Below are 26,336 nucleotides of genomic sequence, written 5' to 3'. Positions count from 1 at the left end.
GAAGAGGCCATAAAATTTTGGTGCAGATCTGGAGAATTTACTATGAATTTGAAATTTTTTCTCTGAAGTCTGGTGTATGTTGTTTGACATTAGCCGTGGCTTAGTAAGTGGAGTGAATAAACACGTGAATGCATATTGTAGTAATATGTATGAGCAATCAGTTTCTTTTTACTGCTTTGGCTGACTTAACTTTTGTGGAGGTTCGTGCATTTAAAGAATACTAAGAAACGGTCTATCAACTGAAATATCTTCTGTAACGTCATCCAGATGTTGATCATGAAAATAGTTGCAGGAGGTTCATATGAAATTACATCCTGTCTGCCTGCCTGTTGGACTTCCTTGCTGCCTCTTGATAAAACAGGTCAGGCATACATACCGTGCATAAACCTGCCTGTCTGTGGTACTGACTCCCCGTGGTCCCGCCCATCTGTCCGCCTGCTTGGTTTTTCAGCTCTCATGTCTGTTAGACTTCTAGCGTGGACATGGTCCATATTTCTTTCTGTCTGTCTCACATCCAAGGTCTTTCTCCTGCCTGTCCGTCAGCCTGACAGCCTTCACTCCACTTTTCTCTGCCTGCACCAGCAGTTACAAACTCCAGATGTCGCCTCTTGGGGAGCTTGGGGCTTCAGCAGAGTTCAAGTCAAACCCAGAAACCTCAAGCTTACCGGTAAATCTATCAACCCCATCATCCCATCATATCCTCCTTCATCTGACGTTCTTTCTTCTTTGCTCTCTCTGTTTCTACATCCTCTAAATATATGGTCCAGATGTGGCCATGAGTTGGCAAATCTTGTAAGCAAACCTGGCCCTTTTGAACGTCTGTGACCTTTTTTCAATTTTACCTCAGAAATTCTCATCGGGCATCTCAAGGCCAACATTTTCTTCTCCTTCATTCTTTCTTTCGCCTACCTTTCTCTTTCTTCCTCCTCTTTCTATCTGTCTGTCGTCCTCTCCCTCTCTCTATCTCTCTCTCTGTAGCTTAAATACTCCAGATGTGGTAACAGGGGGTTGTGCTGTGGTTCAGCAAAGTTCAGATTCAACTCACACCATATGGGTGACTGAGAGAACGGCTCCCTCTTGGCATAGCAGGTTTATTGACAGAGCTAAAATGCATATTGTCTTCAGCTGACCCAAAGGAAGCAACAGCACTTAAGCGTCTCCAAAAAACTGTGCAATCACAAGTGGTGTTGGTGCCCATATAAAATTTAATGACAAGGAATGCATTGTGTAATTCTTCTGATTTAAGATGGACACACAAAAAGTAAAGAAATGAAGCAAAGAGCATTTCATAGCTGTGAGGCACGGCCCATTTCTCTTACCTCCACTCTATGGGGAAGTGGCAATATCCAGAAGATGTCGGTTGCAGCAGCACAAGCAGGAGGAGAGGGGAGAGGAGAGGAGAGAGACAGATAAAAATCACTCTTAGTTGGAGGAGGAAACCAACCATGGTGCTTCTCTCACCAACTCATAGCTAGCTTTGAGGAGACTGAGGGACAACCAGGTGGAAGGGCAGTGTGTGTGTGGCCTGGAGAGGATAGGATGTGTGTGTGTGTGTGTGTGTGTGTGTGTGTGTGTGTGTGTGTGTGTGTTTTTTTTAGGTGACTGTGGTCATGAGGTGTGTGGATGGGTGTGGCTGAGGAGTAAGAGCCAAATGGGGGAGACACCAAACAGCTGAAGCCAAACAAAACCCCACTGATATAACTGGCAGCTAACATAACAAAGCAGGAACAACAGCACACACATAAACACAGACACAACATTGCAGCTGCCACATTTAGAGAAACGAGTTTTTCTCCAAGGTGGCAGTCAGTGATTTTTGTAACATCTTAGTGTGGAACTGAAAGGAAAACGTGGCACCACCTGCGACGGTGACTCTTGCAGTTGCTTTGACGGTGTTGGCTCCAGCGCTGTGCCGGTTGGAGGCTAGACAGGTATACAGAGCTGGTTTGTTCACTGTGACTTTAAGAACAGACAGAATCACCTCTCCCACCAAGGTCTCTTCAACCGATGCGCCTGAGATCTGGGAAAAAGAAAAACGGTCTTCATAAGAAAGGAGACATTACAAATAAAGCTGCATTAATCAATTTTCCGTTTTTTTTTTTTTGTCACTAAAGGGAGGAAATCACAAACAGTTAAAAGTCACCCATGTTTGGCATATTAAGGGCTTGTAAAGTTGATATAGAGAACATGTTAGCTGTGCTACTACTGGCCCTATGGTCATCCAGCACTCATGGAGAAACATTCAACATAAATCCAGCTTTGTTTTGGTCTCTACCAGGTCCTGAAAAAATATATTTGCCTCCTTAGCCGCTAAATACTCCACTATGTCCTCCAGCGCGTTGCAGACTTTGCCTGTTTGCCATCAAAGCTTTTTTTTTTTTTTTTTGCTGAAAGTAGTTCCCTGCTGCAGCTGGGAGAGCAGTGACAGCGAAGAAGCTGAATATGAAAATATGAAAATCTCTCCACCCAGACTTTCATTATGAAATTGTAGAATTTATTTTGGTCTCAAATTTCCATTGTGTGTAAAGTGTTCACACAATGATTATATTTAAGACTCACGGGTGTTGAGTTTATAAAATTAAGTGCACGCACTGTGTCTGGCACTAATGTAACCACGTGTAATCATTTCAAAGATTTGAAAATTCCCCCGGTATTCACACTGCACAGATAGAGCCAGATGACATGTGTTTGTTTATAGTTTCTGTATTCACACTTACGCATATATACAGTTTATAAATGATATATGTGAGACATCTGTACTGTGTGTGTGAGTGAGTGGGTCCAGGTGCTGATGTGCAACGTGTCTATATTTGAAGTTGTGTGTGATACCATCTGTTTTTATGATGAGCTCTGTGCAGCCCCTGCTGAATTTAATGACCTCAACAAGCTGCCAGAAAAGCAGCTCCCACAGTCATTTTAATCAGCACACACACACACACACATATATATAGCATTTACAAGCCTTATGGGCCTGTAATCACATTGTAGCAAGCACCCAAGACTATTAAGTACCCAGACATTATTTGGTGTATGCCTGCCTGCAATAGCACGCATAAAAAAATGTCTGCTGCCTTGGTGAGAAAACATCCTGTTTAACTTCCTTAAGGTGGTCCTGTATGATCTCCACGATTTAGCCCTTTAGCCCTTTTTTTTCACATTTCAATGTAAATAGAGCATTGTTCCATCTTCATCTACAATGCTAACAGTTCTCTTGAATACATTTTACAGTGAGTGGAGAACTTGCTGCGCAGGAACACTTTTAGAAAAAAGGGCATTTGCCATTGCTGCGAGTCATGAACAATGTCTTCTCCTGTTGTCCCAAAAACGTCGCATGTGGTTACAACAGCAATTGTGATTAAAACCAAACCATCACTGTGACTCACATGTTAAACAGAATGATCAGCTTATTAGGCTTACCCCATATTTCACAACATGTGACACTGTGCTTCGTTATGCTGTTTGTTGATACTATTCATCAGTGAGTAGGCTACCTGTCATCCCACTGTTTATTATCTCAATAAACTGTACACCAGCCCTCTCTGAATGTGCAACAGCCACAGTATAGATCCCAGTGGGACCACCTTACGTGGCTGTGCTGTCTGAACATCGAGCCAGAGTCTTCAAATCACAACTCAGCACTTCCTGCAAAGCACTCAACACTTGAATACATTAAGAACCTTACCTTAGTGATACATGGTTTCTGTTTTGTGACAACGGCATCGCACCACTCGCTCACAACCCAATTACAGCTGATAACGCTGTGTATTATTGGTTAAATGGAAGGCAATCTCTTCAATCCCCTGTCAACATAATGAGAATTCCTCTGCTGTTTATATCACTGATCTCACAGCCAGTCTTTAAGCATGTGGGTGTGAGGGAGAGTGACAGAAAGAGAGAGCGAGCGAAGGATCAAGACAGACGCGTGTAATTTATTTTATGTGTGTATTGCAGCGCACTACATGTGTGGATTTGTGTCGCTAGTGTGCTGGTTTCCCTGTTTGCACTTGATTATGCTCGTGACTACAAGGAGATAGACAGTAAATCAATCACGCCACTGGAGTAATGCAGGCCGTACAGTGACAGGTGTCAGCAAAAACCACTTAAGGACACTGTGTTGCTTCAGCTTTAGCCTATTAGCAATTAATCTACTAAATACTCTATCTTGTGCAATTGTATTCTTTGGAGCACTTAAGTATAGTTTAATCTCAGATCTATGAAGATGAAGATTTTTTAATTATCATTTTTCATCAGGCTCTGCCTGTTTTCCTAGCCATCTACTCTGTTATTGTCGCAGCTATCCCATGATGTAAGGCTCTACAGCTGACAATGTGTCACAATGTCTGCTACGTGATAAAATTTCTCTGATTGTTGGCTGTGTTGACTGACATTTGAGCCAAACTCAACCACTGTAAAGGAGACAAGATCACAAGCATGTATGAGAGTCCAAGTGGACAGGGCAGGCATAGACGGATAAATGGATAGACAGATAAGAACCTGTTGGAATTTAGCTTTTAGAGAGCTTTATTGCCCCGAATTGCTGTTTTAAAGGCGTTTCAACACTAATAGATAAATAATTTATGGGCGTATAATAGACTCTCAGACTCATTGGGTTTACAATGTTCATGTTTACGCATAATCAGTAAGGGCAAAAAACTTCAGCTGAACTTACAGTATTCCCATTTTCCAGCCAGGTGATGGTGGGGATTGGATTTCCTGTGGCGTTACAGTCAAGGGTGATTTGGCTGCCATACGGTACTCTCTTCTCCTTTGGAACCCGCAGGATTCGTGCTGGAGCTGGACACACAAACCACACACAGAAACAGTGGCATAGAAATATAGTTGCACTGCATACAAACAATAATATATGCCACTGTTTTGAATAGAAATTTCTATTTACAGACAAGCATAGAAGGTGAAACGACGTTAAAATACATACCCTGTACCTCTATGGTGACAGGCTTTGAAAAGGCCAAACCAAAGCTATTCCTGGCCACACAGCGATACTGCCCTGCATCCTCCTTCTGTATGTTATGAATCTTCAGTGCACCATAGTCGAGAATGGTAACACGGTCACTGACCTGGGAGAGACGAGACAAGTTGTTAGATTTACAACCCCTTTTTTTATTTGTTTAAAAGAAAAAAAAAAAACTTTCTTCTCCTATGGCACACTAGAAACTAGACACCGTTGCAGTTTGTTACCATTTACAATCCTGGTCACAGTTACAAATAAACACTGCATCACTGTCAGCCAATGATTATTCAACAGGCCAAATCAGTGAAAGGCTTCATGTGACTAGAAACCTGTCAGCACCTTTCCAGTGTTGCTGTGTGTACCTTGATAAGCTCATCGTCTTTGAGCCAGGTCACATCTGGTTTGGGGTTGCCGAGGGTCACACAGGGTAACACTGCTTTGGATTCTACCAGAAGGGTTACATTGGTAGGGTGGCGTTTGATCTGTGGTTCTGATGTAGAAACAGACAAGATACAGTGGTTTTAGCCCTTTGTCTCAATGCTCCTGGGAATGTGTTTGTGTTTAGTTGATTTGTAGCCTCTTCTGCATAGTTTCAAAAAAAATCTTGACTCAAGATAAACATTGGACTGGAGTTCATCCCTACAACCTTGGAAGAAAACAGACATACTCATCTTGAGCTGCAGTGCTCCACAGCTCTTGGCTGGCTCTCCAATGCCGTTCTTGGCGAGGCAGCAGTACTCTCCATTGTCCGACTCTCTGACATGAGGGATGATTAGCATCTGCCCCTGCTCCCTGGTAATGTACCGGGGGTCATAGTACCTAGTGGGACAAAAAGAAGGATATCTTACTTTACATGGACAATCCATATTTCAAATACGTGATGTACGGTATATGAAACCAGTGTCTGCAACTAGTGTTTTTTTTTTTTTTTTTTTTTTATCCTGTCTGCAAATGGTAGCATGTGATGGCCAAAATCAGCAGCTTATGTCACTAACATTTTACTGAAGTTAAAGGTAGTTAGCAAACCAGGTAGCTGCTATTGTTATTGACATTTATTATTTCTTTTTTACTTGTGTTAGCCAATAGTAGATAATGTGGATGCCATTAACATTTAAAAATTGCTTTAATATCAGCCTTTTGCCGTCCAAATTAAGCAGCTAAATTGACAATTTAATTGACTGTAGCCTTGTGATGGCCAAAGATCCAAAAATCCTTTTTTGGCTATGTTAGCTGTATAATAATCTGTTACATAACATTTTATTATATTATTTTAATTAGCCTTGTAATGGTTTAATTTATGTAACATTAGCCATGCAGCCAGCTGTTACTGACTTATTCCCATTTATAACAGTAATAGCCCTCATGGATGAGGGGACCATCTAGCACCATCTACTCAAATCTCAATACACAAGTAAATGAAAAAAGACTAAATTGAATAAAATATCTTATTTGCATAATTTGACATAATGTGAAGAGCATGTGTAGCCAAAACAAAGCTATACAACATATACAAGGTATATACATTGATGACGCAAGTGCAGACTTACAGAGTTTAAATACTACAGTTAAAATGTTTTTGGTGTAAACGTACATAATTGGGTGGTTATTCTTGGTCCAGGTGATGTCGGCAGGGGGGCGCGACTCCACTTCACAAATGAAAGTGGCATTGTGATCCAGCAGCACATCCACTGTCTCCAACAAGGTGATGATACGAGGTGCTAGGCAGTGAACATACAAGAAAACTTTTGTTACACAAAAGATCACAGTTTTTGTGAAAGGGATCACTTGGAGCAAATTCTAATCTTATTTTGAAGCAATCCTATCACCAGACAACATTAACGTTGGACTTTTTGATTGAATGTACTATTTGGGCTGAATCATTGTTATGCACTGAACAAGGAATTTTCTGCAAAATATAATCACCAGTGCAGATGTTTTTGTATCATGGGAAATGAGGTTGAAAACTGAGCATGCTCTTTCTTTACAACACATAACAGTCTCACTCAGGGAAGTGCAAACAGCTGCCTCTTTTCGGATAAATAATTTGGCATTTTTGGCATTCCTATTTCAGACTGAGTCATCTGTTTCAGTCTGTCAGTGTCCAGCGCAGACTGTGGACAAATCAGAAGTTTGTTACAGTTTTGACCTGGGGAGAGCAGAAGAGGGATGGCCTCCAGGGGAAGAGGAAAAAAAATCTGTTTATTGTTGGAATTACATCTGTGGTATTAGGAGGTTTGCAAATTTGTATAAAGTATGGTGAAAGAAAAAAAAAAGAAAAGGATTAGAAAGAAGAGAGGATGACACAGAGGGAAGCAGATATGTGGACTCAGTCTGACGCTCTTAAGTTTGTTGAAGCTTTATTGTTATTATTTTTTCTATTCAAGCAGAAGTTGAGGCGAAGACAACATTTCAATTTAGGGTTCAAGGACAGGCTCCGTTCCCAGTGCGTGCGTTGTTCACTATCTCATTTCAACAGATGGTCTTTGTTAAAAGGAAAGAGAGGGCAAATTACCAGTTTTATGTACAATCCATATATAAGTTATTACAACCACCTGTTCTCTTTCATGATATAAACCATGTGTGTCCAGAGTAAAGATGTGATCAATATTTATTTATTCAATCATGAAACGGAGTAGAAGGAAAGATGAGAGGAGAGGGGAAAAGGGGGAAAAGAGAAAACAACTAGGCTAAATATGGTAGTTTGCTATTTATTTTTTTTTTACTCTGGGTGAATATATTAAGGACAGAAAATGAGAGGGGGAGTAAAAACAAAACATGTTGACAGGGAAAAAGGGGATGGAAGAAGATAGTAGAAGCACAGGGGTGAGGCAGAAAATGTTTACACAGTGTGTGGATTCAGATCAGAGACGTCAGGGTTGCTTTAAACTCTGTATGAACTAAGAGGAGGAAGAGGCAAAAATAAAGAGGAGAGAAGCGAGGGGAGGGAACGGAGAAGAAAGTATACGGATGAAAAAGAAAGGAGGCTAAAGAAAATGAATAGGGTTTTGAAGACACTGTGCTTGTTTTGTCTCTTGTGAAACAAAGATTTCACAATGTAGCTGGAAAAGCAGCCCACATCCTCACACTCAACCCGAGGTCACTGCTGCCATTTGACTTATGAACTGGTGAAAAGAAAGTTTTATAAATCACCAAAACCTTGACATGTTGTTCCAAACACTGAGATACAATTTTAGCCAAGGTCAGAGCCCGGTGAAAATATCTCAATGGCCAGCCTCCTTTATCATGTATGCAGTCTAAAGTTTTATTTTTAGCCATGCGAGCAGTACGAAAAATATTTTATATTTAGCTACGTTACCAACTACTTCAGCTGTACCTTGTGTTTAATTAGCAAATGTTATGCTGAACTAAGGTGATGAACATGGTAAACGCTATGGCTGTTTAGCATCAGCTCTTTAACAATGTGACTGTAAGGGGAAAATATCTCAGTGGCCTACCTCCTTCATCATCTATGAAGTCTAAAATTTCATTTTTAGCCTCGCTAGCATTGTGAAAAACTATTTAGCTACATCCCCAGCTGCCTGAGCTGCACCTTGTGTTCAACTGTCAAAACTAAGATGGTGAACGTGGCAAACACGACGGCTGTTTAGCATCAGCATATTAGCAATGCGTTAGTGTAGCATGTTGCTACCTAAAGGAGTTTGGTTAGCTTAAAATACCACGGTGCCCAACAGTGTCATGGCGCTGCTAGCATTGCTACAGACTCATGTCTGCGTGTTTCATCAAAAATTGTCCTGAAAAGGTGGCACAAAAGTTACAGTACAGTACAAACATGAGGAATTAGTTTGTTACTGTAAGTCAGAAAATTGCCACATCCCCCAGCTTTCCAAGGAAAATATTATTTTTAAAATGTCTGTGACTGCAGTATGTTACACCAGAGGCTTGGTTTGGGAGTGAGTTTGCAGAATTAGTTTCTTTTTCCCTCCCTCTCTTTGTATTGCCAATATCATGTCTAAACAGATGGACAACATCTGAAGAGTGAAGGTTTCACTATGGCCCATGTTTAGCCACATGACTCATTATTTAGAGAAAATGAGAGCCTCACCGGATTTGACCTTGTGAGACATTCTCTTTTCTATTGGATACCAGAAGTGATACAGTGCTGTTAAGGCCTTCAGAGGAGGCCGGTTATAGTGGACACGCTTGGCCTTTACTATATGCATTACACAAACCTACTTGATCCAAACCAACTGCCTCTCATTATCACTGTCTTTCTTTATTTTTAGTGCTGGTGTGTATCCACTCCAGAACATACAAATATAAAGAGGAAAACTTGCCTATTCGCTGCCAGTGTGAGTAGGTTTAGATATTTATGTCCTTGTAAAATCCTCAGATACTATATCCAACAAGTGAATGTTCGTGGCCAAGTATATCTCGGTCATGTTGCCGTAGGTATCATTGTGTAGTGTTATCTTTGGCAATTAAGCTCATACAAATGACTTTTACAAGTTTTTCCACGTATGTCTTCAGTGTTGATGCTTTTCTCAATGCAGTGCAATGACCACTGAATAAATCTTCTCCACTCAGTTGTAATTGCATCTTTTCTGTTCCTCCAGTAACCTTTAGATCTCTGTCAACCTTTCCAAACTCCATGTCTTTCCCATAAAAGTGGCCTTCTTTAGAGCCTGTAACTTGTAACAACCTTTGGTTCGTTTGGTGTTTGCTTTGATTTGCAGTTTATACTCCAGGGTTTTTCCATACTTGGAGTCAAATTGTAAACAGTGTTCCCTCTTTCTCTCTCCCTCTTTCTCTCTCTGACGCATCAATTGTGCAGACAGATACAAAGTTTTGGACATTCAGTGTGGTCAAATAAGAACAAACACAAAACTAGTATTGTTTTTGTGGCATGTCAGGGGATCCAATGTTTGCAAAGGAGCCATCGATTGTTTATATAGATTCAGTTCACACAGAGATGCTAAGCACTTTAACCTCCCACTTTCTTTAAATGGATGTGTGGTAATAATATATCCTGGTAGAGCATATTTTACTCTAATGATTGGCGCACGGGACACTTAATTAACTCATTACAGTATCTGTAATTATCAAAGACAAGATATTCACTCTAAATGGTTACATGTTGCCTTCAGTAACCAAAGCCTAACATTGTTTTGGGCTCATGTTGTCTGTGGTTTATTAAAAGCTTGAAAGTTTGAAACTTGAAAGCTGTCTTGTTGATGAGACCACTGTGACTTGAGGGGGCCTTCAAGGGGACAGATTAATAATGATCAACATCCATTTTATATGTTTGCTCACCCGCATTTCAAATCAAATCAAATCTAATAAAAGCCAGATCAGCCCAGCAGAACCCAAGAAAGTGAACCCTTCTGTGTCATGCATAGCTTTGCTGGACGGACCCACTCCGCAAAAACCACAGCAAAAGCACCAGCAATAATGATAACGGCAAGAATGTAATTATACACTTTTACAGCACTTGTCAGTCCAGAGCTGCTTAATATTTATTTACAGCCACAGCTTGTAAAACTGTCATCAATCAAGTTGCAGATGATTAAATTTGATTTTTTTTTAAAACTAAATCTTCTTGTGTTTGGACAGTTCATCTAAGTTCAGTCTGACAAAAGTAAAAAAGTAGCTAAAAGTAAAATCCGTTGCACAAATAGTTCAACTTTATGGAAACCTGTGTTTAAAGTGTTTAAAGTATGAAGCTGGAACCTGGATGTGTTTAGCCTATAGCTCATCATAAGAACAGGAGGAAGTTAAAAACAAAATGCTGATTAATTTACATATCTTGTTTGTATAACCAGTGCAGTAATAGAAATGGGACAGCTTGTGATTTCAATGGGAGTTTTGAGCTCAAAGCAAGACAAACACTAATCAAAGCTTATGAGGATTCACAATCTTTACAATGCAACACACTATTACCTTGAGGTACTGAGGCAACAGTGGGTACAAATTTGCACTGAAGATGGATTCCAACTTGCATGATGAAAGTGTTTTCTTGACTAGGGCTCCACAATTAATTGAAATATAATCAAAATTGCCATATGGCCAAGTCAAACCGCAGGACCCGCAATTTTACTGATAAAAGTGAAATCTGTCACAACATTGTTGTGTGTTGTGTTGTTACAGAGATTCCCCAGCCTACAAATCATATTTCCTTACATAAGGAAATATGCTTGTTTGGAACAAGCCCCAACAAAAATCACATAATTATCGTTTAATTTCATTTTTTTCAGTGAAAATGAAATGAAAAAAACCATCATTCCAACTGAAATCGAGACTCATATTGCAATTCCCGCATCTGCCGAAAATAATTGCAATATAATTGGGTTTTTTTTGCATATTGTGCAGCCCTAATCTTGACATAATTAAACATGTTTTTTTTATTGCAAAACATGATCAGTGGTCACTTTTCACCGATGACACATAATTGGCAGGTAAATCACCTTTCTCGCTTGTATATCTACAAATTATTGCTGACAGGACGCCGTCGGTGATTTGTAACGACAAGAAAGATGCCACTCACATTGGTTTCAGCCTTGTAATCATTGGCATATTACGCAAAGCACAGGTCATCTGCCAAATCCGGCCCTGCACAGTGCCAGCCGAGCCCAGCTCACCAGCTACCGTAACCACCCAGGCAGAATGTGACAGCATCTACACCACCTGTTTCCTTAAGCCAGTGTGCACCATGTACTGTATATCTCTACTTTTAAAACATGTACTGTATGTCTATGGTCAGCTCTGCAGGCCTGTGCATGTGCCTATAAAATTGTGCCAGCATTTGATATGGTACCCCGCCTCACATGTCCTGATCTGATCCGGAAGATCCAGTCAAAAGACAAAATAGATAAGAGGTTAATTACAGTAAATAAAGGAATAAATGATATGACGCCCACTTTACGCAACAGGTTCTGATGTCATGTTCGCTCACAGCAGAGCTGTGGTGTGAAGGTGTCCCAATCATATGGAAAAGACATTAGGAAAAGAAATTGTAGCAAGGTGAATAGCCGGTCCCGAATCACCTTTACAGCAGCCTGCAGAGAGGATATGCCAGAGTGTAGGAAGGATATAGATTTAGTCACATTTACACTATGCAGGTCTATAAACACCTTCTCCTTTTCCCCGCAGGATGTAGCGGAAAACAGGTGATCTCAGCGCTATACATGCGGGGATAGTCAACCTGCAACCTGTCTGTAGGAAAAGTCCTTAGAGAAGGTGAGCTATGGATGCAAGAATAAAGGATGCTCTCTGTGATACTTCTTTTCTCCTCATCTAAATCATCATCGACTGAGTCGATCTTAAGGCTTCTGAGCTCAGTGTGTTTACTCACATGTGTGCACAGGCAGAGGGAAGATCATGCAAACGGCCTTTATATCTTAAACAGGCTTTAAAAATGACTGAATGAAGTGCTAAGAGTTCATAGTGTTTTTATGTACAATACCTGAGTGTATTTGACGCTTTTGATAACTTACGCTGAAAAAAAACACACACACTTAAAAGCTCACTGAGTACCAGCATATGAAAACCTCTCTTACCTCTTTGTGTGCCGTAGGTTGATGTGACCAGAACCAGCAGAAAAAGGATCTGTATGACTGAAACGGGTTCCACAGTCTTCATACTTGCTCTCCAATGACCCGTCTGGACAAAGCTTTTGGGCACACACACAATACAAGCTGGTGGTTAGATTCCCATGGCAGGTATAGAGACCTTCTTGTTGGTGTGTTTCTTCACTGCGTGTGTCTCAGCCAGGGAAAGCCATGAGCTCTGTGCTCAACATGGACCAGCTCAGTCACTGTGAGTGTGTATGTGTGTGTGTGTGTGTGTGATGGACAGTGGCAGCTGCTTGCTGTCCCCATGTTCAGTCACTCAGGTTTTGTAGCTGCGCTCTAAGCTCCAAAGGCTCCAGTGCTAGAGAGAGATCCACATTCACAGTAATCAACAAGAGTGTCAGTCCGTTGTTTATAAGTTCAACTTAAGGACAAACAGCATCAAAGATTTAGCTTTTTGGTGCCATGTCGGCTTAGATAAGTCACATTTATGTCAGTGACGTTACGTTAAATTAAAACACTGAAAAAACTGAAGAAAAAGACTGAAAAAAGATAAAAACACAGTTTTATTTTTCATCCACAATCCAGTTAGTATCCAATCCAGTATCTAATCTAAGGTGCAACACACTGTAATATGGGGAACAGTCACTTCAAGAGTCACGTGTCAGGACACACAAGCAAAGAAGATACAAATACAGTAGATCGCAAAATAGTGTTTGTATCATCTCTTATCATTCATATGCAATTCAGTTCAGCACATTTACAGACATATCCCAACTCACGACTTAACAGGTATTTACTGTTATATTTTGGCACACACACACACACACACACACACACACACACACACACACACACACAGCCTTTGTGTCCACCTGTTGCCTGCCAGCCTGTATGTCCTGTTTTATTTTAGGAAAGGAATGGCATTTCACTTCATTTGCTCCTTTGGATGGAGGCGGCCGACCATTGTACTCCTTCAACAGGCGCAGTCAACCTGTCACATTGTTGTGAAGGCAAAACTGTCATCTAGATCTTTTTTTGTGGTTAAGTAGGTTTAGCTGTTTCTAACATTTAAATGAAGTTTTGTGCTCATGGACAATCGCATCACTTGTGACGCTGATGTTGCCATGAGTAGTGTTATGTGTTTTGTCTTGTCATGTGACAAAGCAGGTTATAGTTTTTAGGCAAAGTCTTCTTTATCTCTATTCTTATCTATTTGTACATTTGAGACTCTCATCTCTCTCAAGCTTCATGTCAAAGGTAAAATAACATTCACATATGCGGCACGAAAAGCAGCCCAGCTCCAGTGTGCGTTTGCTGTCATTGATCAGGCTTCACACCACTAGGTGGTGCTGTCATGTAAGATCATTTGCACTGAATGGCGTAAAAGAAGAGTGAGCTTCTTTTTGATGTGTTATTGTTGTTTTCAAATGAAGGCAACGCATCACTAAAATATGTCAAGCACATGGCAGGAACCAAAACCAGGCCAACAGAAAAAAAGAAAAACTTCACAGCATTAAACTACTTCTTTGCCAGGGGCCACTGACTCAGCAGAATGATTCTGGACATCTGATGCTCTGACTCCCTCTGCTGCCGCAGACATGAACTGCTCCTCAGGAGGAATCATAACACTGCACTAAACTGAGTTTTGCACACATGTTAGAAACCATTTTACTTATTTAATATTTAATGTATTTGTAAAATAAAATAAAAAAATAAATAAAATTATGAAAAAATAATATTCTGTCTTTCAGTTTGGATCCTGCCTGGGTTGCAGTCCCAGATTACCATGGGCCTACTGTCTGCATGGAGCTTACAGCTAAACAGCTCCACCTGGCTGCGGCTCAGTGTGTCTGCATTACATGCATCATCTTGCGTCATCTTGTGTGTTGTTTAATTGTGGAGCACTGAGTCACACAAAGGTGCATAATTTTACAGAGGTAGGACAAAGCTGTTTGTTTCATAAGAGTTATGGCCTTATGAAAACAGCTGTTTTCTGAGGCCATAAACACGTAGGCATGTGTCACTGGTGATGTTGAAAACACCAGGACTGTCACTGTTCATTCACCCTCTGCCATTCACATTCAATCAGACCCCGCTACTCCCGCCAGTCCTCCCCACCTCATTCTCCCACACCCATCTTCTCACCTCATCCCTCATTACCTCCCCAGTATACAGTATATACTGCTCCACTTCCGCTTGCACACTGCCAGACTGTCTGTTGTGCCACCCCAGCTGTAGCTTCCTAACTTTTTTTTTTCTTCCATGACCTCCTGTATGTTATTGGACTTTGACTTTTGCTTGTACTCTTTTATCTTTCACCCTGGTGTTCTGTTACTGACCCCTGCCTTCCTGCTGACCCTCAACTAAGTCCTTACCTGCTCTTTCCTGCACTGCCTTTAATTAAACCTGGACTGTTTGACCTTTTCATCAGTGCCTCTGAGTCATGCATTAGAGTCCTGTGTGTGTCTGAGCTTTGACAAGGACAAACATCTGTGAATGACAAATTAAACTGCTGCTTTAGGGCAGAACTGTACAGAAAAGAACAACTGCAGAATATCTATGACACTCTCAGCTGAAGTTCCCACATCAAGAAACTGAGGCCAGATTTGCTCCCCTGGAGCTGCTCTGTAGCTCACATTTTTGTCCCTGTGTGGGAATAAAGAGAAAACAGTAGAGCACACAACATTATCATGTTATAAACATCAGCAAATTTCTGTTCCCCATGAAAATAATTTAAAAAATCGTAACTTTAATTATGCAGCACTTTAATAAGTTACAAAAGGCCTCACAAAGAACTTACAACCTGTTCCAGAGTCACGGGGCTCTGACTGCAAAGGCCTGGTCTGTTACGGTTTTTACCCTGGCCTTGAGAAATACTAATCTCAAGCTGCACTCAGGCTCAAAACAAAGGAGCTGGCCCTGTACAATCCTTATGGGTGAGCATTAAAAAAAAATACAGGGCTTTGCAGATAAAAGATTGAACAACAAATTTCACATGGCAATCAAAGTTAAACCTGTTATCAAGTGTGACACCAATATTTCCCTAAGTGTGAAGACATTTGATTAAGATTTATTATTCATGTCTTAGTTTAATGGAGGGAAGTTATTTGATGATCTGTTTTTATCTGTAGTTGGTGTAGTTTGCTCAGTTCGCTCAGTTTGCTCATATTACTGGAAGTGAAGGAGAAGCAGATCTAAAAATCATCTGCATAAAAATGAAAACTAATATGAGGCTTTTCAAATGTTTGGCCAAAGGGTGGCATGCAGAAAAATAAAGGACAAATGACTGACCACCGTGGTACTACAGGTAGGAAATGGTTTCCTTATAGTAAGACTGGGATAAAAATAATCTAAAACAGCACCTTCTATGGTATTAACACCATCAACATGAAGATCTCCCAAATCTGTTATTTAATCTTCATGCACAAGGGAGTCGGGTATATCTTCAACACACCAAGTCATTCCTGAAGGATTAACTGCAACACCTTTCGTGTTGTGGCATTATCCACTGTTTGCACTTAACCTGAGTCAGAATGTGGTGCATGACAATCAGCACCATGACCAGCGTGTGTGTGTGTGTGTGTGTGTGTGTGTGTGTGTTTGTGTGTTGGTTACACTGTCTTCAGGCAGCTTCCCTGGATTACAATTCTCTTCCCCTACTAGATCCACTAGATCTGGCTGTATGTTATCTATTCTACAGTGCTGCTGCTGCTGCTATAGAGGCCTCTCAGTTACAGCTAGCATGGCTTTAGCTTTCCACTCCATGATGTGTTGCATGTGGGCATCACAAACAAACAAGTAAGCAAAGGTTTGCAGTCTTTATTGGCTGAAAGATTTTATATCAATGAATGACTCTCTCTCCCTCTCTCTCTCTCTCTCTCTCTCTCTCTCTCTCTCTGTAGGTGTACATACACATGCACACACGAAGCAGGCGAGTCATATCAGGTGTCATTCAGCCCCTCCCTCTCAATGCTGTCTCAACGTGTCCTGCAATAATTAACCAGCTGCTCCAAGTTCACCTCCTACCACATACACTGTACTCTGAACCTATGAACACACACTCACTCTCACACACGCGCGCGCACACACATATACAAACTATAAGACCTCAAACATGGAGTGAACCAGATTCATTTGTTAGAAGACTGAGAGACTGGCTGGTCAGGTAGGACTGAGTGTGTTTCTGATCATTTCATTTTATGCCCTCAGTGTGTTAAAGTGCGCCGCTGAACTGGAACCACAGAGGGTTACGGTTATCTCCTAACAAAATGACAATTTATGGATTCATTAAGACAAAACTTTCCTGCATGTGCCCAGTTCATACGATTACATTCGACACTGAAAAATGTCCCATTAGTTCTCTTCACATCTTATGAATGCATATAAATCTCAAGCTACTTCTGCTTTCTTTGTCAACAACATGAGATGAGCATCAATGTCCCAGTCCAGAATTAATGCAACCAAAGTTACACAGTATTAAAGCACAGTTTATGTGCGTAGGTTGAATAACCTTTTCATATCTTTGGGAAAGTATTGCAACGGAAATGATAAAGGTCTGTAACTCACAACAAACGTATCGTAGCAAATGGTTTTTATTTCAATGAGACAAAGCTCAGAAAAACTCAGGAGCAGAGGAACAACATTTCAACAGAGGGCACTCTTCTAAAATTTCATAACCAGGTCAAATCTGTGCATGTGTTTGAGAAGGAGCAAGTGTGACATGCTTGAACGGTACAGACAAAGAAAGACAGAAAGGAGAGGAGTAAAGGAGAAAGAGAAAGAGAGGGGGGGTAGACATACAGGACGGCAGCAAAGGGAGAAACTGGGTGTGTCACCGTGTACCTTGGCTTTTTTCCCGCTGGCTATGTTTTCTGGCTCACAGCTGACAATAAAAAAGCTTGTATTCTACTGTGTGCAAACATCGCACCCTCTGCTCCACCTTCTCTATCAGTGATTTTCGTGTACTTGCTTTCCAAATGTTGCATTACATTAATCTCACAGGCTTACAATGGCCTTTATTTAATATAAAGCATATCTAATAATCTAAAAATTACAGTGTTATCTAGAATCTTCTTTGCAACGGTTTGGCTCGTTACATTTTGGACCATCATCTCTCCATTTTTCCTCCATCCAAGAAATTTGTTTTGTCATAAGCCTCACAAGGACATGACTTAGGTCTTATTCATCTCTGCCACCAGTTGGGTTTCTTTGATTCATTAATGTTTCCACCTCTCTCAGCAGCTGGCACCACTGCAAAAAAGACCTTAAACTCATGTGGCAATACCTCAGTAGCAGTGAAGTGGAACAGTCCACTGTGGCTTTGAACAAGGGGAAATGGCCGATTGAAGTAGTTCTTAACAAGGTGTTTTCCATGAAGGACATATTTCTTTTAAATCCATCTGAAATCACTCACAGTCTTGTTTTGTCCTCTGGCCTTCAGGTTTGGAGCAGTTGTGTTCATTCACCTTAAGGTTAAGGCTGCTACAGCCTGTGTTGGATTTGTGAACTCTCACCCGTTATTGACTTTGTAATGTTGACCATTTATCCTCTTTATTGCTGGCTTTGCTCTGACTTTTGACAAGACTTTAGACAACACACACTCGCATGTGTGATGCCTGTGCTCCAGGTCACCTTAAAACCTGCATGTTGAGGCTTGAGAGAGACACAGTGAAGTTAGTCAAGTTAGACACGAAAGAAAAAGACATGCATCTCTGAACTTCCTGCACATGGTGTACCAAAAAATGCATGATAATAATTTATGATATTTTTTAACCTTTATTGCATGGGAGTACACCAGCAATGCTGCATATCATGTCTGTTGAGACACACACATATACAACCAGGATTTAGAAATGAGCAAATGAGCAGCTCCAAAGCGGTCATTGGCAGTCGCACACTGTGGTGCGGTGCACTGCACCTGGTCAGGTGCCCGTTCATCCCTGCTATGAGCCAGACAAAGAAAGGCAGATTAAAGTGTTTCTCAGACACATTATGCATTTTGTACATGCATGAAGATAAAGTATTGAGGTAGCACATTATAATATCTGACCCGCCTTCCTTTCCCTCAGCTGATGAGGAAATAAAGATAATAAAAATAATGCTACTGTTCCTGTTCCTGTCAATCATTTAGCTCTTTCGCTTTCATATATTGGTCTTGCAGAGGTACAGTTTCAAACTTCATCTTATTAACCATGCCTGTTCACGGCTGGCCATGTGTATGTACAGTACAACATCCATGTGGGTACTTGCTGGTATCTACATGAGGCTGGAGTTTAAACTGACTGCATGGATTTTAAAGATATTTATTTTTGCCTTTTTGTGTATATTCCGTATTTTATGGAACAATTTCTACTTTCAAATTTTACATGTTTATTGTATTTATTACTAGTAATACCACATCTGACACAGCATTTCACATGTGATAAATTCACATATAGACACATAGTTTTGGACCTTTTTTTATGTTGCGTACTGCGCCTTTAAGTGTTGTTCTCGCTGGTGTAAAATGGCTCGTCCTCCCTTGTATGAGAGTGAGCTGTCAGTCAGAGCAGGGAGTGGTGGGGCTGCTGGGATGACAGCTGCTGAATACCTGAGATATTTCTTATCAGCAAACAGGCTGAGACAGAGAGAGATGGAAAGAGTGAAAGCAAAGGACAAAGAGGCTCCTTCCAGTCTGCTGTGTCGTTTACAGTGATTCAGAGGAAAAGGAGAAAGAGAAAAAGAAAAACAGAAAAGATAGAAACCTAAAAAAAAAAAAAAAAAAATGATAAAGAGCGAGAGAGAGAGAGGCCACGTGGAAATTCCTACAATCTGTTCGCAGGCACAGACTTCAGTGTTTCTGACCGAAGAATAAACAGATGGTTGGGTCTACACTGTCATCACTGGTTACTGGGTGGAGTACTGTTATTAAATCTCTTGGAGGCAAGCACAAAAAAAAAAGAAAGTGAAAGAGCAAAGGCACGGCTAGAGAGAGAGAAAGAGAGAGAGGGATAAATATAACACAAAAACTTCAGAGAGCGACAGGGAGAGAGACTGGAAAGAGATATTTAAAGCCCAGGCAGAAGAAAGAGGCAGAGACAAAGACAGAGAGTCGGGAGGAGAGCTCTGAGTTGCCATGTTAGAAAAGGTAAGACTCTAATTATATTGTTTATTTTGAGTGGGGAGTGACACATGTTGGTTGCACAAGTGTAGTGTTGTTCATTTTCAGCGGCATTCCTTGCTCCAGGTTGACATAATGCTGGTCAGGTGTCTTTATTTAGGAGCCTGTACACAACAGCAACACACACGCTGAAACACAATTCAACAAGTCGACAACCTTTACTGTTTCTCTCCTGGGTTCAAGCTGGAGATTACTCTTATTTTGTGCCCACATGAAGTAATTACAGAGGTTGTTGTTGTTGTTGTTGTTGTTCTCTCTGCAGTAGCTGATACGACCAGAGATGAATGAAGCAGCTCTGCTCCCTGTGGTCCAGGCAGGAGACGGGAGGACACTGTCCAGGTGGGTCTGCTGAGACTCAATCAGTGGTGGAACAAGCACTCAGGAGAAGTACCAATTACAAGAGTTTCACTATGAATACCAGGTGAAAGCCCTGCATTTAAAATCACACTTAAGTAAAAGTGCAACGATTGCCAGCTAAATTTGCTCAAACTATATAAATATATATATATATATATATATATATATATTTGAGCATTTGTTCAGCAGAAAAATGGCCCTAGAGCATATTATGGTCGAGGTAGAGCGAGTTCTCACTCCTTTATAAATAGTCTGGTCTAGTATTTCCCAATCGTGTGAAATGCTGGATATTTTTACTTCCTTTAAATTAAACCACTCAAGCAGTTCACAGGGGAAATCACTCCACTGGAACCATGAACAGCTCAAAGACGTCTGAAAACGTGACAAGCCGCCATGACAAGACACAGATTTTTACGGAAGGGGTCACATAACTGTTGAATCTTTGAAAGTGCAAACGTATTTTAGAAGCTTCTTCTTCTTGTATGTGTTTTATGTCCGTTTTTAATCTGAAAGGTAACCAGAACTGAAGCTTTCAGATAAATGTAATATAGTGAAAAGTACCATAATTCCCACTGAAATTGTACTGCACTAGTCACTGTCAAAGGAGCTATTTGTAAGTTTTGCGAGTACTTCATAACTAACATGAGCACAAACGTCTGTTTGCTTTCCAGTCTAGAAGAAAAGTTGCGACTTCAGCGTCAAACTTTATTCCTTTACTCACCAAGAGCTGTGGAAACCAACCCTCTTGTTTCTTGTTTTGCTTCCAATTCTATTCTTATAACCTCTGGTATTGTAAACACAACAATGGCTGAAGCTCTTGGCAAGACTAGTGGGTAAACAGCTGTTAATGCTAACACTGGCTATGTAACACTTACAAACAGCTCCTTTAAGCTCAGGGAGAAGCAAACACATGATTGTTGTCACATATTCCCGTGCAGTAGTCCTGATTTGGCTGTTTCTTGAAGGGACACAGCAGAACAGAACATTTTTGTTATTTAGAATTCTCTGATTTTATTACAGATCAGCCATAACTGGACCGTGAGTGTAAAAACATTACAGTTTTGAGCTGTGTTATGCTGTGTGTTTTCATTCACGGCTGTTGTGTTCATTTTAGAGCAGAGTTTCTCTCACTGCTGAATACCTACAACTGCTTCCTCAAGGACAAGACTCAGCTGCACCTCAGTTACTCTCAGGTGGGTTTAAATGATATTTAAAACATTTTCCATGTAGTTTTACAGTAATTCATATTTTCTCCTATTTTGGCTCGTTACTGCATTTGGATATTTGTCAAAACTCGGCAGCAGTCAGACCATGTTTCACTCAACAAGCTTCTCACCTTGTGAAAATTGTTACTTTAGGGAAATGTGTAAACATAAATAGCTTCTTAAGACCCCCTAGCTAGAGATTACATAGCTGCTACACAAATCTTGGTCATAAAAGTGGTGCGTTGATTGAATGTATGACTATAATTACACACCATACAGGTGTCTACTTGTCTTTCTCTGTAACAGGAGGCTGATGGAGAGGTGGTAGTGGAGGGTTTCCTGAACATCTCCTGGGGGGTGCGGAGACCCATCAGGCTGAAAATACAAGACGACAAGCAGATGCTTCCCTTTGCTCCTCTGATCTCACCTGACCCCATTAGCCCAGTCAGCCCGCTGGGAAACAAGAGGTTGATTTCAGCTTTCGTGTATTATACCAATATGTCAGAAAAACAGCTCTAAATGTGAAGAGTCTTTGCTTTTAAAGTCCTAAAGCTTTTCTGGATTTTATTTACTCTCAGCAAATCCTGAATCTTTACAAACAAGGCCAGCCCCCCCCCCCCCCCCCCCCCCCTCACCACACAAAGAAAAATATTGGATGCAACATGTTAAAACTAAAGGGTTCGGTTTTGGAAAAGAAGTTCAGCAAGTCCAAACTGAGCAACACACACCTTAAAAGCATGAAGCTGTTTTGTTGCACTTGTATGTGTCACACTGTTTTGCTGCTGGAATCATATCAGCATAGGAATTACACACCAAACAACAGAATTACATCAAACTATATTTTTTATGCTTTTTTATACTTTTTACTAGACTACTGGCAGTACAAGTATTTTATAATGGCATGTATTTAGTTTTAGGGTGCAGCAGTTTTTCATTGTCCTACTATTAGAGAGACACTTGTGTACAGATACTGGGCTACAGATGTGGTCAATGAACAATGGCTGCTTTTGTTTTTCCCAACTTTAGCAGTCATTGTCTTAAGTACGTGCTTCAGGATTAAGGAGAGAGACTCAACTGTTGAGTAACCACTCGTGAAGTGCAGTGAGCACAGCGGAGGGCCCATGCTCACATGTGAATAACCACTAACCTCCACTTGAGCAAGAGAGAGTATTTGTCCTACGTGCTTTTAAAACAAGATCAACAGTTGTGTGAATGACACTTCTATTACCAGTGAGATTCGTATGTACAACTTGTTTCTTTCATGTTTCTGAGACAATCTCCTGTCTCTCTGCAGGGGTATGACGAGATGGGGAGAATATGTTGACCTCCACCAGATAGATGAGATGTCTGAGACGCCGCAGGAAACTGTGGTCAACAATGACCCGCCAGGTTGTTTTTATTTTCCTCCCATATCACCATAATGTTTCCATTACAACGTTCACTAAAAGTTCTCACTTTTGCATCACATTGAGGCGAGTTATCGAATTTGTTAGAGATAATTAATTAAATCCCGATAGAAAACAATTTATAGACTGTAATCTAACCTCATACCAAATGTTGACACTGTACCCCTCCAAAGGCCGTACTGTTTATGAGACCACCACCCTGCGTCCTGTGAGGCAGAAGAACCCGGAGCTGGAGGCGGAGTCCAACCTGTTTCGCTGTATGAGTGACGCCTCATTGGTCAAGAGGAGGAGGAGTAGGGGGAAGTCGGCGGCACAAAAAGAGAAAGAAAGACAACATCGCTTCTCTATAAATGGACATTTCTATAACTATAAGGTAGGCTCTCTTTCATCATTCTACCCTGCCTTTCCATAGTATCCATGTACCTCTTTATTTTTCCCCTACTTCATATGTACTGTAACTCACCAGTCAATTTTTGTTTCCCCCAGACCTCCATCTTCACACCGTCCTTCGGTACTCCGACTAAAGTTCGCATCTCCAGCAGAATGACCACGAACAGGGTCATTGAACAACTGCTAAACAAGTTCAAGGTGAGTTTTTGTGCACAATTTTAAAGTGCAGTGAGTATAGTACAGTTATGTATAACAAACATACGTATTAAATAGATATAAATGTCAACAGGGATACAGCAGGTTTTAATCAACAGGCACCAATCAGTAAAATGCATGTACACCCTGCACATCTTTATAAGACAGGATTATTTTTTTTCTTAAATAGACCAGAAATATAGTAATATGATTTATTAAAAAGAAATGAAAGTACAAACCTTCATCAGCCAATCAGAACTGAGCATTCACATGTTTAAAATAATCATCCTACAGATAGAGAACGACCCCCAGGAGTTTGCCCTGTACTGTGTTCACCAGAGTGGAGGTAAGGTTTGTCTGGTACCAGATTTACACTGGAAATGAAATAATTAGCTAAATGCTAAAAAAAAAAAAGATGCTAAAGCAAAATGCTAGCCTGATGTTGTGTTGTGTGCATGTGTTCTGTCCAGAAAAGAGGAAGCTCAGTAACAGAGACCAGCCCCTCTGGGAGCGCATACTGCAGGGGCCCTCTGATGACATCATGAAGATCTTTCTGATGGATATGGACGAACAGGAAGTCAGCAACGATGTGAGTGTGCTAGCCGTGCCTCCCAAGGGGCTGACATAGAGCAACAGTCCTATCATATATTCATCAAATCTAGAGCCACTGCTGGCAAAACATTGTCTTAGAGAAAGACATACCATCCAGATGTTCTGATGCAGCTTCATTTAGGTTTTGTCAGGACAGAACTTTTTTTTTGCACAGTTGATGCTGTGCATATCGCACCATTTGCATGAATTAGTTCAAGCCCATCTAAAATGTTGTAAATGTGAAGTAGCCATAAAATTAAATAGACTTGCACATTAATTCCTCTCATAATTGAAAAAGGTCTGATTTATTTGTGTCTTGTGTCTAGAGATGTAAACACATGTGTTTAAGCAACGCAAAAAAAAAAAAGTAAATTAAATGTACTGTGCAGAGTCAGTGGAAGCTTTAAAAGCCATACAAATCAACTTTAGACGTAGATCATTTTCTATTTTTGTTAACATGTGGAATAAAGTCATTGCAGCAGCAAATAATAAGAGAGAGATTAACATGATTTATATATGCACGTATAACAAACAGCTCTGAATAATTACATTATTATTATATTAATATTGTTTTATAATTACAGACATTACACTATCATACATGCAAGTGTAATGTCTGCTATTTCTCTTACCTGCCAAGGATCTGTTCCGCGATCTCAATATCAGCCTTTTGCAAATGAAACTGACTTTGTTTTGTCTCTCTCTGTCAGGTAGCCCAGTACCTGAACTTGGAGCTCCCTCTCCTGGAGCAGGTTCTGCTGAAACTCAGAGAGGAGGAGAACAGAGAGATACAGAGGGTCATCAGCAAGTAAGTGTTTGACCTCAGCGAGCCACTTGACCAGTGGTTTATTGCTTTAGTCCATAATTTAAAAGAGAACTGGGACCTACAGCGTCATAGAGAAAGGTTCAAGTGTGTGTGTGTGTGTAAAACAGTTTACACGTTACTGCCATGTTTTGCATGACTTCATTCTCCCACACACCTGTCTAACACATGTGCACAGGCCACTGTATATTCACACAAAATTAAATCTTTGTAGTAACATTTCCAGGCCAGATGATGGAGCCAATATGTTACAATACCTTTTGTTGATTTGCTGCTCACTCATTGGCTGTATGTGTGTGTGTGTGTGTGTGCGTGTGTGTGTGTGTGTGTGTGTGTGCGTGTCAGATACCACCAGCAGCACAGAGTCCTGTCTCATATGCTGAGCTCTAAGATGTCACCTCACATTGAGACCAGTGTCTGACCTCTGTTGAGCTGAATTACTGTCACAAGAGACCCGTCACTCATCTCGGCACCAGTCTAAAGATGAAAGAGCGGACATGGAAAACTTTTCAAAAGTTTGGATGTGAAACACAAAGGTGAATATTTTGGTAAAGATATCACTGATATCACTACAGAAAAACAAAATACATGGTACTTCTTCAGATCGTAAGGTTACGAATGGGGCCACTTATACATAGTCTTTATTTACTATATGATTTTTTTTTAACTGTAATATGCTGTTGTAAATTACTGTAAATAAGTGTTGTGTGTTCATGAATAAATATAGGTTGCGGGACCAGCATCACTACTTGTGTGTTGTGCTTTCTGTCTGTGGAGGCTGGAATGTGCCACTGACTTAACTGATAGTTGATCTACCTACATAAACAAATGCAGATTGAAAAAAAAATGTATATCAATGATGACTCAAACGAAATGTGGTGAAAATAATGACCACCAATATGGCTACTTGTTCCTTTAGGGTACTAGGGAGATAATTAACAAACATATGTAATTTTTGAGAGGCTGGTGGCCCCTTCATCCCTCACCCACTCTGTGCAGCCAAATTTTCTTCCAAAGGATGAATGTTGAGGAAATACACTGAAATGATTAATAAGATATCTAGAACACTTTAATTTGATCTAATGGAGCAGCCAGAAAAAATAAAAAATAAAAAAAATTATGTTAAGCTTAAATGAAAAGTTGGAACCAGCCACTAAAGAATGTCAGACAGTGTAATAAAAAGATTTTCCCAATCTTGAAGCTATTTAAGGAGAAATGAGAAATAAAAAGTAGTTGTTAAGGGGTGAACGTGACATACTTAAAGCTCTCTGCCTTTGTGTGTGTGAAACATGAAACTGCTTACAAGTGGAAAACACTGTCGCCCTAATAGTTATATAATGGTGAGTGTAGAGTGAGCTGTTCTGCCAAGCTGTTTAGTGGCAAAGACTTTATATTCCCTTGCCAGCCCACCAGACGGCCTCATATTATCCAGCACCGAGTCTAATTTTCCTCTGACATGATGAAGAAAGACTAAATGAGAATAAATGGTAACTGGTAGTTTCCATGAAGCAGACGAGGAAACCAAACTAGTGCATTATATGCTTTTTAGAAATGGAAAGAGTGTGTACTCCACAGGCAGGGCTTTGCTTGTACATTAATTTTCATTTTTACTGAGATACCAAACAATCACTTTAAATTTCCCTGTGTCAACTGGACTTTATGTGTGTATCTGGTAGAAGTAGATTTATTTCTCTAAGGGTAATTTATTT

At 40.5% G+C, this 26,336-nt stretch overlaps 2 protein-coding genes across 8 annotated transcripts in view; one reads left to right on the top strand and one right to left on the bottom strand.

The window, feature by feature from the left end:
• Positions 1 to 12,618, bottom strand: part of musk (muscle, skeletal, receptor tyrosine kinase) — a 36,213-nt gene extending 23,595 nt beyond the window's left edge. The window contains exons 1-8 of the mRNA XM_071466532.1: positions 12,487 to 12,618; positions 6,564 to 6,690; positions 5,640 to 5,791; positions 5,335 to 5,462; positions 4,937 to 5,078; positions 4,670 to 4,794; positions 1,861 to 2,020; positions 1,320 to 1,326 (exon numbers count right to left, since the gene is read on the bottom strand). Coding sequence (XP_071322633.1) covers positions 1,320 to 1,326; positions 1,861 to 2,020; positions 4,670 to 4,794; positions 4,937 to 5,078; positions 5,335 to 5,462; positions 5,640 to 5,791; positions 6,564 to 6,690; positions 12,487 to 12,568 — 923 coding nt within the window. The 5' untranslated portion in view covers positions 12,569 to 12,618. The remainder of the gene's footprint in view (positions 1 to 1,319; positions 1,327 to 1,860; positions 2,021 to 4,669; positions 4,795 to 4,936; positions 5,079 to 5,334; positions 5,463 to 5,639; positions 5,792 to 6,563; positions 6,691 to 12,486) is intronic.
• A 3,895-nt stretch (positions 12,619 to 16,513) lies between these two features.
• Positions 16,514 to 25,372, top strand: rassf6 (Ras association domain family member 6). Of its 7 annotated transcripts, none has more exons than XM_071465291.1 (11): positions 16,514 to 16,666; positions 19,923 to 19,999; positions 21,137 to 21,210; positions 21,529 to 21,689; positions 22,517 to 22,611; positions 22,802 to 23,001; positions 23,115 to 23,216; positions 23,508 to 23,559; positions 23,684 to 23,802; positions 24,515 to 24,612; positions 24,973 to 25,372. In XM_071465291.1, exons 2-11 carry the CDS (start codon positions 19,945 to 19,947, stop codon positions 25,046 to 25,048), a joined length of 1,032 nt encoding a protein of 343 aa, XP_071321392.1. In that variant the 5' UTR covers positions 16,514 to 16,666; positions 19,923 to 19,944; the 3' UTR covers positions 25,049 to 25,372. The 7 variants fall into 7 exon arrangements, with proteins under 7 accessions (XP_071321392.1, XP_071321389.1, XP_071321387.1 ...); XM_071465288.1 differs by having other exon boundaries at positions 21,132 to 21,210; XM_071465286.1 differs by having other exon boundaries at positions 19,923 to 20,081; positions 21,132 to 21,210.
• Positions 25,373 to 26,336: the final 964 nt, after the last annotated feature.

Source organism: Trachinotus anak, unplaced genomic scaffold (genome assembly GCF_046630095.1).
Source record: "Trachinotus anak isolate AG129_WGS33_773 ecotype Australia unplaced genomic scaffold, CSIRO_AGI_Tana_v1 ptg000028l, whole genome shotgun sequence".
Classification (NCBI taxonomy): Eukaryota; Metazoa; Chordata; class Actinopteri; order Carangiformes; family Carangidae; genus Trachinotus; species Trachinotus anak.
Note: the sequence above shows the minus strand (reverse complement) of the source record. Positions and strands in the feature narration are given on the sequence as shown.